Source organism: Dermochelys coriacea, chromosome 1, assembly GCF_009764565.3.
Source record: "Dermochelys coriacea isolate rDerCor1 chromosome 1, rDerCor1.pri.v4, whole genome shotgun sequence".
Classification (NCBI taxonomy): Eukaryota; Metazoa; Chordata; order Testudines; family Dermochelyidae; genus Dermochelys; species Dermochelys coriacea.
In genome coordinates, this window is record NC_050068.2 from 122,766,011 (window position 1) to 122,778,997 (window position 12,987).

General features: G+C 39.6%; 1 protein-coding gene across 6 annotated transcripts in view; it reads right to left on the reverse strand.

The window, feature by feature from the left end:
* The window catches only part of HERC2 (HECT and RLD domain containing E3 ubiquitin protein ligase 2), a 216,607-nt gene that overhangs the window by 36,423 nt on the left and 167,197 nt on the right, over positions 1-12,987 (reverse strand). For all 6 annotated transcript variants that reach the window (XR_006274540.1, XM_038384377.2, XM_038384283.2 and 3 more), the window contains exons 70-79: positions 8,023-8,176; positions 7,131-7,238; positions 5,054-5,185; positions 4,370-4,528; positions 4,166-4,284; positions 3,578-3,703; positions 3,167-3,322; positions 2,860-2,975; positions 2,532-2,730; positions 176-390 (exon numbers count right to left, since the gene is read on the reverse strand). Coding sequence is in view for 5 of the 6 variants with exons in the window: in XM_038384377.2 (XP_038240305.1) it covers positions 176-390; positions 2,532-2,730; positions 2,860-2,975; positions 3,167-3,322; positions 3,578-3,703; positions 4,166-4,284; positions 4,370-4,528; positions 5,054-5,185; positions 7,131-7,238; positions 8,023-8,176 (1,484 nt within the window). In the remaining variant the exon portion in view is untranslated. The remainder of the gene's footprint in view (positions 1-175; positions 391-2,531; positions 2,731-2,859; positions 2,976-3,166; positions 3,323-3,577; positions 3,704-4,165; positions 4,285-4,369; positions 4,529-5,053; positions 5,186-7,130; positions 7,239-8,022; positions 8,177-12,987) is intronic.

A 12,987-nucleotide genomic window follows, 5' to 3' on the forward strand; every position in this document is an offset into this window, starting at 1 on the left:
AAGTATTGTACTGGCTTCTCTAGTTTCAAAAAAAGCCAATCCTTGTGTAGATATGGAAAGCTAGGACTTTGATCTACCTCTAGATTAGGTAATATTTGTACAATGCTTCAACTATATAAATCCCATTAATACATATGCATCAACATTTCAACATAAAAGGTTTTCAAAATGTTACCTTCTGTTTCCATGACCCAGTTTACCATCTTCTGCCTCACCCCAAGAATAAACTTCTCCTTCTGAAGATAGTGCCAAACAGTGCTTTCCTCCTGAGTTCACAGCAACTTTCTTTATGAACACATGCTGAATGGATTCCAGTAATGTTGGTGTGGAAACTGACTCAGTCCCTCCAATTCCAAGCCTGCCACCTGCACCATATCCAGTGGCATAAAGCTTCAACGAATGAAAAAAGTGTATTTTATATTGTTAACTTCCTGAATAGGAACATTCATTTAAACTACATCTTACACTCAGTGCAATTAATTGTAGTATTCATTGCTTCCTTAGTGACACACAGGACAGAAACATTCTTTGCACATCTGAATTTTCTTTCCTGGAAAGTACAGGATACATACACTTAGTGTAACTGTATATATGGCTTTGTCTTTACACTTGATATCAGCGAGCTACATTAGTGCATAAGCTAAACTTCTCTTACAGGGAGAAGAGGGAACTTCCACGTGACTTAGTTTTGAGCAGCTGTTCTGAACTCAGAAGCTTTTTCCTCATGAACCATTTTGAAATGACTCTGTAGGCTTGCTAAGCAGTACTGGCATACCGGCTTTTATTGTCCAAGAGGTTAATAATATCTATGTATTCCCCCGATATTTTAAGAGTCAGTTACATGGTAGAAAGTAATTTTCTAAATTATCTTAAACATTTAGTTTACACAAACTAGGCTTAAGTAAAGAAAAAAATTAAGACATTCTCACAACTAAATTTTCCCTGTCTGTCTCTATTTCATGAATCTGATAGAAAAGCTGGCTAGATTGTCGGGCTCAACGGGTAGTGATCAATGGCTCCATGTCTAGTTGGCAGCCGGTATCAAGTGGAGTGCCCCAAGGGTCGGTCCTCGGGCCAGTTTTGTTCAATATCTTCATTAATTATCTGGAGGACGGTGTGGATTGCACCCTCAGCAAGTTTGCAGATGACACTAAACTGGGAGGAGAGGTAGATACACTGGAGGGTAGTGATAGGATACAGAGGGTCCTAGACAAATTAGAGGATTGGGCCAAAAATAATCTGATGAGGTTCAACAAGGACAAGTGCAGAGTCCTGCAGTTAGGATGGAAGAATCCCATACACCGCTACAGACTAGGGACCGAATGGCTAGGCAACAGTTCTGCAGAAAAGGACCTAGGGGTTACAGTGGACGAGAAGATGGATATGAGTCAACAGTGTGCCCTTTGTTGCCAAGAAGGCCAATGGCATTTTGGGATGTATAAGTAGGCGCACTGCCAGCAGATCGAGGGACGTGATTGTTCCCCTCTATTCGACATTGGTGAGGCCTCATCTGGAGTACTCTGTCCAGTTTTGGGCCCCACACTACAAGAAGGATGTGGAAAAACTGGGCAACCAAAATGATTAGGGGACTGGAACACATGACTTATGAGGAGAGGCTGAGGGAACTGGGATTGTTTAAAGTCTGCAGAAGAGAAGAAGGGGGGGGGGGTTTGATAGCTGCTTTCAACTACCTGAAAGGGGGTTCCAAAGAGGATGGATCTAGACTGTTCTCAGTGGTAGCAGATGACAGAACGAGGAGTAATGGTCTCAAGTTACAGTGGGGGAGGTTTAGGTTGGATATTAGGAAAAACTTTTTCACTAGGAGAGTGGTGAAACACTGGAATGCATTACCTAGGGAGGTGGTGGAATCTCCTTCCTTAGAAGTTTTTAATGTCAGGCTTGACAAAGTCCTGGCGGGGATGATTTAGTTGGGGATTGGTCCTGCTTTGAGCAGGGGGTTGGACTAGATGACCTCCTGAGGTGCTTCCAACCCCGATATTTTATGATTGGCACAGTGTGATATTGAATGTCTTTGGGATACTATAATATAACGAAGTATTAAGCCCACAGTTTCAACCTTAACTTTCAATTTCCTTGTTTTTTGATTACATCACACAAATTAGGTAGAAGAAAGGCTTAAATTCCTTTCCCCCATTAAGCCAAACTCTTGATCAACAATTCTACAAACATGAAGCACATCAGCATCCCCATCAAGCAGAGTAGCCATTCAAAATAATGTTAATCATTTGTTAAGAAGCAGATGTCTGTGTTAAGGTCAGCATAGCCCTCTAAGCTTAGAGCTGGTAACATCATCTTCTGTACAGTGCAAAACTTTTCTTTAGTACAGTAGAGAATTTTATTATACTAGGTTCCTAGTTCACCCTGCCTGGCAGCTGTGTGGGGGTTTGTTTTAGTTTTGTTTAAATAAAAGTTCTGTAAACTTTCCATTGAGTCAACCAATCCCACTCACTCTGGCAGGCTGACATTTGCCGGGAAGTCTAACTTGAAGCATTATTTATTGTAACCCTTACCTTCCCATCAGCAGTCACAGCAAACAGAGTCTGTTCACCACCAATTAATTGCACAGGTCTAAGTGTGGCAAGGGCTTCACATGGAGTTGGAACTTTCACCTTTGCCCCTTCAATACCTCCAAGCTGTCCTCTATGATTATGACCCCAACCATAAATAGTTCCACTACCTCCAGCTGAAAGGGTCCAGTCATCTGGTCTCCTGCAGATAATTCAAAGGAAAAGTGTGGAAGATTGAAAACGGAAGCTGTGATATGCTCAGCTTTTCATTCTAACACTCAAATTTGAAATGTCACAAGACCAAAACATTATAGCAGATTAACATAATAACCTGTTCATCCACTGCACAAGCTGTTCATCTTGCTCTCTCTTAAAGGCATCATGGCTCTCATGGAGAGCATCCATATTCTCATTATCTGCCATTAATTCTCGGATTTTCTTTGCCACCTACAATGTTATATTGGATTAGAAATCATTACTTAAAATACCGATTACTCTTATTTAACATTTGGCATAAGTGTGTTTAAATCTCATCTATTTTCTTCCTCAGATTTAAGTATATTGTTAATTGTCATAATTAATTTCTTTTAACACACCCACATGTTCTGCTACCCTATATGAAAATACTTCTGCAGTACCTCATCAAGGAAAAGGCGAGGCAATGAAGTTCTCTTATCAAGAGCAACAGCAACCCTGGAGGCCATGCAGTATCTTCTGAACCAAGCCCATTTGTGTGTCTCTGCACAGCAAGGAAGAGTGTCCAATTCTAGATCACAAGCAAGCGCTACGAGCACCTGCAAAAACAAACAAAAAACATTCTGAAACAGGTCTTACATTTTGGGTGCAACAGAGGTGTGATTTAGTTCAGTGACACTAAGCTCCAGTTGGAAATAAGCATGAATTCAGTGGACCCTTTACTGGATGTTCCTGATGTAGGATGTGGCAGTTTTCTGAAAGTGTCATTTTACTTTGTTTGCCATACATGCTTGCCAATATAAAATTCCAACAGAACCATGCTACTTAATTATTCAATATTAGTATCTTGTTACCTTAAAGAAAGGGCTGTGAAGCAACTGCTTGCCACCTCTCACAATAGGGTCTTCATAGTCAAACTGCCGCTGCAAAGCTTCTGGAAGGCCTTTAACCAACGCAGCTAAAGCGCTGCCTGTGAAACTCTGGGGGGGGGAGGGGGAGGAGAAAAAAAGCAGCAACAAAAGGCAAAGTTAATCTATACACTTAATATACAATGTTAGAAAAGGGAAATTCTTACGGTAGTTGTGATGGAAAATTAATTGCAATTTGATAACTAAGGTGGAACACGAGTTCCACCCAGCCCCTAACAGGCATGTGCCCATATCACAAACGCCACCCTTATTGATAATTCCAGATGCAAAGAAGCAAATGGTACAGAATATGAACTTATCTTTTGTTCCTAAGTGAAGACCCGCCAGAATACATTTGAAGCTAACTGGCAGGCTGGTGTGGGGAAGGATGCCAACCTGTACTTTCCCTGTCTGTCACTAACTACAGATTTCAGTTATCAGAGTTGTATCTGGCACCTTTCATGAGTATTATGTTAATTTGAACATTTAACAAATTAGAGCAAGACGTTACTACTGATAATTTGAGCTTCTTACCATCGTTCGTGTTTCTCCATCATTATCCCCTAGAATCCGGTTTATGTTAATAGATTGACCAAACTCTGTTGTTAGCAGCTTCCGTAGTCTCTGCAAGGCCCACATTCTGTGTCCAGCGGCTAAAATGGCAAAAAGAAAACTTAAATTGCTTATAGTATAATTTTTACATCTAATCAACAGACTTCATTTTAAATTTGCACCTACCTAGGGCACTCAATTGAGCACATGCAGCAAGTGATGCTGCTAGGCGAGGAACTATACTCCTATTGGAAGCAAAATTCAAGCGGAAATCCAGCAAACATGTTACCAAATCCATTGAGGGACAAGAAAGAATGCAGCGATCAGAAAGGAGGTCTTTAGGGCCTGTAAAAAAAAATTGTTAGCTTTTTTAGTCACTTAGTTATCATGAGAATCTTAGTAAGTGGCCTGAGATCTAACACTTTTAGCACTCACTATAAAACCAGTATTTCTAATCCAGATAGCCATCTTTCTAAGGAGAAAAGGAGTACTTGTGGCACCTTAGAGACTAACAAATTTATTAGAGCATAAGCTTTCGTGAGCTACAGCTCACTTGATCGGATCACGAAAGCTTATGCTCTAATAAATTTGTTAGTCTCTAAGGTGCCACAAGTACTCCTTTTCTTTTTGCGAATACAGACTAACACGGCTGCTACTCTGAAACCTGTTTCTAAGGAGAGTATACCAAAACTGTATCCTCACTTATTTATATATCTTGTTACTTTGTTGATGTATTCTCTTTTCTAAATAAAGATGTATAAGTGGACAATGCAACCTTTGCTTATGAATATCTGAATCATGCAATAAATATAATTGTGAGAGGCAGGTCTGTAAATCCTCTCTCTCCTCCTACCATATATTATGACTTACCTGCAGCTGGCATAATAGGATAAACAGTGAATCGCCATCCCCATCCATTCACAGAGCCATCACTGATAAACTTCCACTTTAATTCATCTCCCGGAATTCGCAATTCACTAGACCAATCGGACCACTCACGACCTGTTACAGTGGGATAGTACATACACACATTTTTATCTATACTGATTAATGATTATTTCAGTCATCGATAAAATATCGTATAGCTACTAGATGCAAGTTGCTGTAAGTATTAGATCAATGTTTCTAGAAAAAAAAGATCTGTAAATGAAGCACATTAATGGGTTTTAGCTATTTTATATGCACAAGACAAGATGCGATTTCATAACACAACTTTGTTCCTGCTTGAAAATCTCAATTTAAATTGCCATCTAAGAGATGCCTTCAGTTGTTTTATTACCAAAGTCAGTAAAAATTTCTGAAAGTCTACTTTTCTGTTGAAAAAATAAAAAGTTGGCAAAATGCAATCCATAACAATATACAAAATGAATTCACTATTTAGAATCTTTTCCTACTCTCACAGTTCAGGGCAACTGCACCTGTATTTCCCACCAGTGGTCCATTCTCAGGCTTCCAGATCCCCAGCGGTTGTCTTTCTAGATGGAGACCTACATCTCATTCCCCTCTAATCAAGTATTTCCAAGATGCACACTTCTCTGTCTTCACTGGGTTACTGCCAGCAGAGAGAGGCTTGTTCTCTCTGCAGAGACTGATAATAGTTATAAAGTACTACACAGTCCTTTTTATATAAGCCTATTTTATTCCCAAGGTAAAAGTCCTACAGAGAAAACATTTAAAACAACAAGAGAAACTACACACATGCTAATAAGCTTACCAGACATCACCCCACTTCTAACATGAAGTGCTCCTGTCAAAGCCCAATATCCCACCCAAGGGGTTTTCTTTTTGGTGACAAGCTCATCACAGATTCAGCTCAGAACAAGTATATTCATAAACATGTTTAGTCCACCCTTTATACAGTTCAGGGGACTCTGACCTGGAGTTTCCAGAAGCAGATAATAAGTACACAAAGGATCTCTCCTCCCAGTGCCAGGCTTCAAAAGGTTGGCTTCAGAGGAGAGAATTTGCTTTTCCCTCACCCCCACTTACTTCTTAGGAAACCTACTTCAAATGTATTGTACCAAAAAGGCCTTTCACAATAGTACAAAAACATTTACATTTTAATATAATGAATTCCAAAGATATTTACCTTAATTCAATAAAATTGAACTCAACTGAATGAGATTTGTTCAAATATTGCATATCTGTGTCAACCACCATTAAGCAACTTAAATATAGTACTAAAACAATCATTATAAACCTGTGTGCCCACACTGGTATGAGATCCAATGTGAAGGCATGCCCTCCTGCTCCCTACATGTACTTTCAGACACATGTCCCAATTTGAATAACCTTGGTTCAGGGAGATGGTGGACATCAGAAGGCCCATGCCATTACACAGATTCTAAGTGCTCCATAAAATGGACTTCTGGTCTTGGAGGAAGGGTCAGCAGAAATGGTAGCCATCATGATCCATAGCTTGCCCATACTTTAAATGTCACATAAAGCAAATTAAAGAGTAGGTTTCAATCCTTCCCCAAAACAAATTACCCACATGCTGCCAGCTTACACTGGTCTTTATATATAGAGGTTAGAATGTTAAAACAAATTTTAAATGTGGAGTCTATCAAAAATAATTTAGGCTGTAGATTAAAGTTGAAATTCTTCTATAAAATACACGACTTTATTTACACTTTAGAAATTACTTTCCATATATGCACAAATATTGAAAGTTGCTTCTGTTAAATTAACAGAATCTACATGTGTTTTAGTAATGGTTATGTATGATTCAGAAATAATTTTATGTATTGAGACAATTTTTTAAATTTTGTTAATTAAAAAAACACTAAATCAATATTTGATATGTATTTTTCTAGCCTATTCTCCACCCAAAATAAACCCATACAATTTGCAATACAATAAGATTATATTTCATCCAACATTCAACAGTAAGCTAAGCTAAGCAATTAAGAAAAATAAAGCAAATATAGCATTCGATTCTCATCACCTGATCGGACTGAAACTATCCTGTTGACACCATCCATTATGGTCAGAGGGTCATGGCGCCGCTCTGTAGAACACTGGCGATCAAATTCTACTCTGAGTCCCTCGGCACCTGACAAGTGACAAAGTCCTTTATATAATTAACAATAAGTAAAATGGGGAAAATGTAAGCTTTTAAAAGTCCAGTGATTTAAAACATTGTTTGGATTGTCCTATGCTGATCAAGCTAGAACATAGCTATTTTCTATTAAGGTAATTATTTGCGTGTAATTGCCTTGAAAGTATTACATAGTATAGATCCACACACCACCCATGAATTTGGGCCAACTGTACATGACAATGTTCAAAACACTCCAAACATTACGTGATCTGTTAAAGCATGTCAGAGCAAAGCATACTTGCAAGCTGAGGCAAAATGGCTAATAGCATCAGAAGTCTAACTTTTGGACAGTATCAAATCAGTTCAATATGAAACCACAATGCACAGAGAAAAATTATAGTCTAATAGTTAAGACCAAGGATAAAGAAATTAGTTTATTTCTGGCCCTGATAACAATTTACTATGTGATTATGGGTATGCTGTTCCCAATGTCCTAATGAAACAACAATTAGAAGTGATCTACAGCTGCAGAGCAGCAGTGTACCAAATCCAGTACTGCCCAGAGAACCTGAATTCATGAAGAATACATTTAACAGGTTCAAGAAAGGTTCTCATCATCAATTTTACAAATTTTTATTATAACAGGTATGTTAAAACTACCCAATTTACTTGAACATTTTAGTGAAGGTTCAAAATGAATTATTGTAAGCTGAATCTAAGTGTCTGTTCCTGCAAATCTGCATAATGTTAACTGGATAATTTCTCCTCTCATATAAATCTCATCAGTATTCCATACCTGGTATTTTTACAGTGCCACTGGTTGAAGTATCATCTGTATATGGATGGCTACTTTCCACCACCACTGGCTGTGAAGAAAGACGACCACTTTGCGAGTCTGTAGCCACATCTTCTAACTCTGTAACACACAGCTCCAACAACATGTCAGCAACCTAAAAAAATACATCTCAACTGATTATACATGTCTTCATAAAGAAACCAATTCAGTCTTCTAGAAAAAATTGATAATGAGAGTAAGCCAAGATCCCCATCTTACCCACTACATTCCAATATTCCAACTGAAAAGGTATGAATAAATGAAATAAGCCTCTTTTTCAGTTATGAGAGCAATGCAACAAGAAGCAAGTATCACATTAAACCTAAACTAGGCAAGAAAAATAAGTTTAAAATGCCCATTCAACAAACAAATGAAAACATCAAACTTAAGTGTTAAGATAACTGAATGCTAAAATATGCTAATACCAGCAGTTCTCAACCGGGGGGTCCATGAGCCCTTTTAAGGGGGCTGCGGGGCCGTGCAGCTGAAACCCAGAGCCTGATCCCTGGCGCTCCCTGCAGGGCTGAAGCCAGGAGGCGCGGGGCTGAAGCTCCAATCCCCAGCACCCCCTGCGGGGCTGAAGCTCCAATCCCCGTCGCTACCCTCGGGGCTGAAGCCAGCAGCAGCGGGGCTGAATCTTGGAGCCCCAAGCCCTGGTGCTTCCCATGGGGCAAAAACCCTGAGCCCACAGGCAGAGTTGGGGAGCATGGTGGGCATTGGGCACCCCCAAAACTGCAGTGCAGTCACAGGGGTGGCTCCCTCCCTGCCCTCCATCTCCTTCTCTCCTCACCCCCTGGCCAGTTCAGAGGTGGGAAGCCAGAAGCAGATGGAGCAGCACAGCTGCTGCTCTGTATGGTGACATGGAGCAGGCAGATACAGCACTCCCTTATTTCCTGCTGCTGCTGTTGCCCGGGGCTGAAGCTGCCCCCTCAGCTCCCAGCCCCCTCTACTCTCACAGAGGCAGTCAGTAAGAGCCACCCAGGTGGGGGGACCCAGCTCCATGGCTGGCATAGCCCTCCAGGAACCAGGACTGCAGAGGAGTTCTCCCAGCACACAGCCCCTACACTACCCCTTTCCCTACACCCTGAGCTACCCTCCATGCCTACACACAGCCCCTAGCTATCCACTGCCTACACCCTGAGCTATGCTCCTGCCCGCACAGAGCTGGCTCAAATCCTACTGTCCTCTGCACCCCCGGCCCCCAAAATAGATGTCCCTGCCCCAAGGGCTCCCCACCCTCACTGGGTCCTAGAGTTTTTATATCATGTCGGGGGGGGGCCCCCCTCTGGGGAAAAAAAAGGTTGAGAACCCCTGCTAATACCACTTCAGCACTAAGATGTTAACTGACAAAATACAGGAATGTAATGGATAAGGTTTCTATAACGTTCAATCTGTGCCACAGTGAATTGGGTCTGACTATTTCACTACATGGCCACATAAAGGCATGCAATAAATATGACAGCTTAGCAAAATGTATTGCAAACACAGGGGCCAGTATAAAAACAGAATTGTTTGAGTCACATTATTACAAACCATTCAACTATACAAACTATCATTAACTCTATAAATGGTAACATTAATGATATTTGTACAAACTAGTTAATCCTAAAGTGAACAACTAATTCCACGTAGCTGATAACACTGAAAAGGTAAGAAAAGCAGCACAGAGGCAGACAACCAGGAAGACAGGGCAGGTGCAGAGGAGGGGATTTCTTTCAATGATCTCAGAGAACTGGGAGGACCAGGGAAGTAAAAGAGCACTTGTTACGGAGCTGGGAGCAAGAAAGGGAAGTAGAGAAAGAGACAGGAGCGGAGTTTCTATTTGTGTCATCCACAGTGAGATTTAATATTTCAGAACTATGTTTGATACTTTAAGACCCATGTAACTTAAGCTGATTCATCTCACCCAAATATACAACCTTAGGAATGTCTGACTCCTTTGCAAAGTGAGACGTAAGACGTCAGCTATGTCTTGAATATATTGGTAGTAAGTTACTGCAACTCTCTCTCTTCCCCTTTAGTAAGGAAGCAATCTCTATTCCCCTCCACATGACATCTAGGATTTCAGTAATCCCCTCTTCACTTATACCAGACATTAGTTCCTGAAAGGAACTAAAGGCAATGGGAGATCAATATCTACTTTCCAAAGCATGAACTATTGTCTAGTGGTTCTCAACCAGGTGTATGTGTTCCTCTGGGGGTACACAGAGGTCTTCCAGGCAGTACACCATCTAGATATTTGCCTTGTTTTACAATAGGCTACACAAAAAGCACTAGCGAAGTCATTACAAACTAAATTTTCATACAGACAATGACTGGTTTGTACTGCTCTATAGACTATACACTGAAATGTAAGTACTATGTCTATTCCAAATGATTTTTATAACTTTATGGTAAAAATGAGAAAGTAAACAATTTTTCTGTTATAATGTGCTGTGACACTTACATATTTTTATGTCTGATTTTGTAAGCAAGTAGTTTTTAAAGTGAGGTGAAACTTGGGAGTACACAAGACAAATAAGATTCCTAAAAGGGCTAGAGTAGTCTGGAAAGGTTGAGAGCCACTGGTCTAAGAAACCTCAAAACCCCAGAATAAGATATGTAAACGGAGTTTTCAGACAATCAATTATTACTCACTCAGACAAGGGCCACCCATGATCTACATGTAGCTAGAGCTTCCCATCTCACTGTCTATCTACAGAGAATCCCATGAGTTGGAAAACAAAGATTAACACCTTGCTTTTACTGTGTAGAGTGAGTTAAGCATTAGAGATGGTGGCAGCTATGAATTGTTTAAGGAACAGTTTGCTGAGAGACCCAGAAAATTAATTGTTCTAGAGATCAAACTTCCTGATACCCAAATGAAATCAAACCAACTAGTTTCATCCCAAATAAGAAACTGCACATTTGTCTGCTTCATGAATCAAAGGCACCATCCCTCTCCATATGTGGATAACCCATCTTGTTTCTTCAAATAAAATGTTTCTTGTTCATTTCTAAATTCTGAAGGCTGTGAAATACTTATATATAAAATAAAAAAAATATGAACTACATCCAACAAAAGTAGAGTAACTATAAAGGATTGTTGAACTCTAGAAAGGATATGAATCATATAGCACAAGGAAAGGATACTGAATATAAGCACCTATCCAATGCGTAATTTTGAAATAATAAAAGAAATGGCTGAAAGAGGGGGAATTACAAATAGTAGTAGTGGTTAATAGAGAAATATAATCCTTGAAATAAATTAAACAAAAATCCTCTGACTCTGAAAGAGTCAGGGAATATGTTATTCCCTGACATTTATTTGTTATTGACAGAAGCAGCAGAGAAACAGAGAGCCAATGTGGCAAGCAAGCAAGCAAGCAAGCAACAATAAAAAGAGTGGCCACCTTCCAAGAAACCCCAAAAGAATACAGAAACTGAGTTATCGCGTGGGACTCCACAAAAGCAAAAGCAAAATCTAGAAGGGCTATCACACTCTTGAACTGGCTATCTCCAATCCCAAGGTTCACACGACTGAGAAGAAGTCATGAAATTTCATTTCTCTTGGTGTTTTTTAATAATAAATAAAGTTATTTTGAGTTCACACTCCTTCTACCGAGAACTCAAGTAACCCTATCTTCGATTTTAATTAAGCAATGCTATATATCTGCTTCTACTTTGTAAATCCAAGTACATTTGCCTAAGAGAACCTCAAACTATAACTTTATGCAACTGTATTTTAAACTAAACAGAACAAACAGGAAAAAACATGCTCATAAGAGCGCCTTAAAATAAGCACATTCTTACTGCCAAATTAAGTGTAAAAATGTAATAAGAAAAGCCAAAAAGGAGTTTGAAGAACAGCTAGCCAAAAACTCAAAAGGTAATAAAATGTTTTTTTAAGTACATCAGAAGCAGGAAGCCTACTAAATAACCAGTGGGGCCCCTGGACAATCGAGATACAAAAGGAGCACTTAAAGACAATGAAGTCATTGCAGAGAAACTAAATTAATTCTTTGCTTCAGTCTTCATGGCTGAGGATGTTAGGGAAATTCCCAAACCTGAGCCATCTTTTGTAAGTGACAAATCTGAGGAACTCTCTCAGACTGAAGTGTCACTAGAGGAGGTTTTGGAATTAACTGAGAAACTTAACAGTAACAAGTCACAGGGACCAGATGGCATTCACCCAAGAGTTCTGAAAGAACTCAAATGTGAAATTGCGGCACTATTAACTATGGTTTGTAAGCTGTCCTTTAAATCACCTTCTGTACCCAATGACTGGAAGATAGCTAATGTAACGCCAATATTTAAAAAGGGCTCTGGAGGGGATCCCAGCAATTACAGACTGGTAAACCTAACGTCAGTACCGGTCAAATTAGTTGAAACAATAGTAAAGAATAAAATTGTCAGACACATAGAAGAATATAAATTGTTGGGCAAAAGTCAACGTGGTTTCTGTAAAGGGAAATCATGTCTTACTAATCTAACAGAGTTCTTTGAAGGGGTCAAGAAACATGTGGACAAGGGGGATCCAATGGACATAGTGTACTTAGATTTCCAGAAAGCCTTTGACAAGGTCCCTCACCAAAGGCTCTTACGTAAATTAAATTGTTATGGGATAAGAGGAAAGATCCTTTCATGGACTGAGAACTGATTAAAAGACAGAACAAAAGGTAGGAATAAATGGTAAATTTTCAGAATGGAGAGAGGTAACTAGTAGTGTTCCCCAAAGATCAGTCCTACGAGCAATCCTATTCAATTTATTCATAAATGATCTGGAGAAAGGGGTAAACAGTGAGGTGGCAAAGTTTGCAGATGATACTAAACTGTTCAAGATAGTTAAGACTAAATCAGACTGTGAAGAACTTCAAAAAGATCTCACAAAACTAAGTGACTGGGCAACAAAATGGCAAATGAAATTTAATGTGAATAAATGTAAAG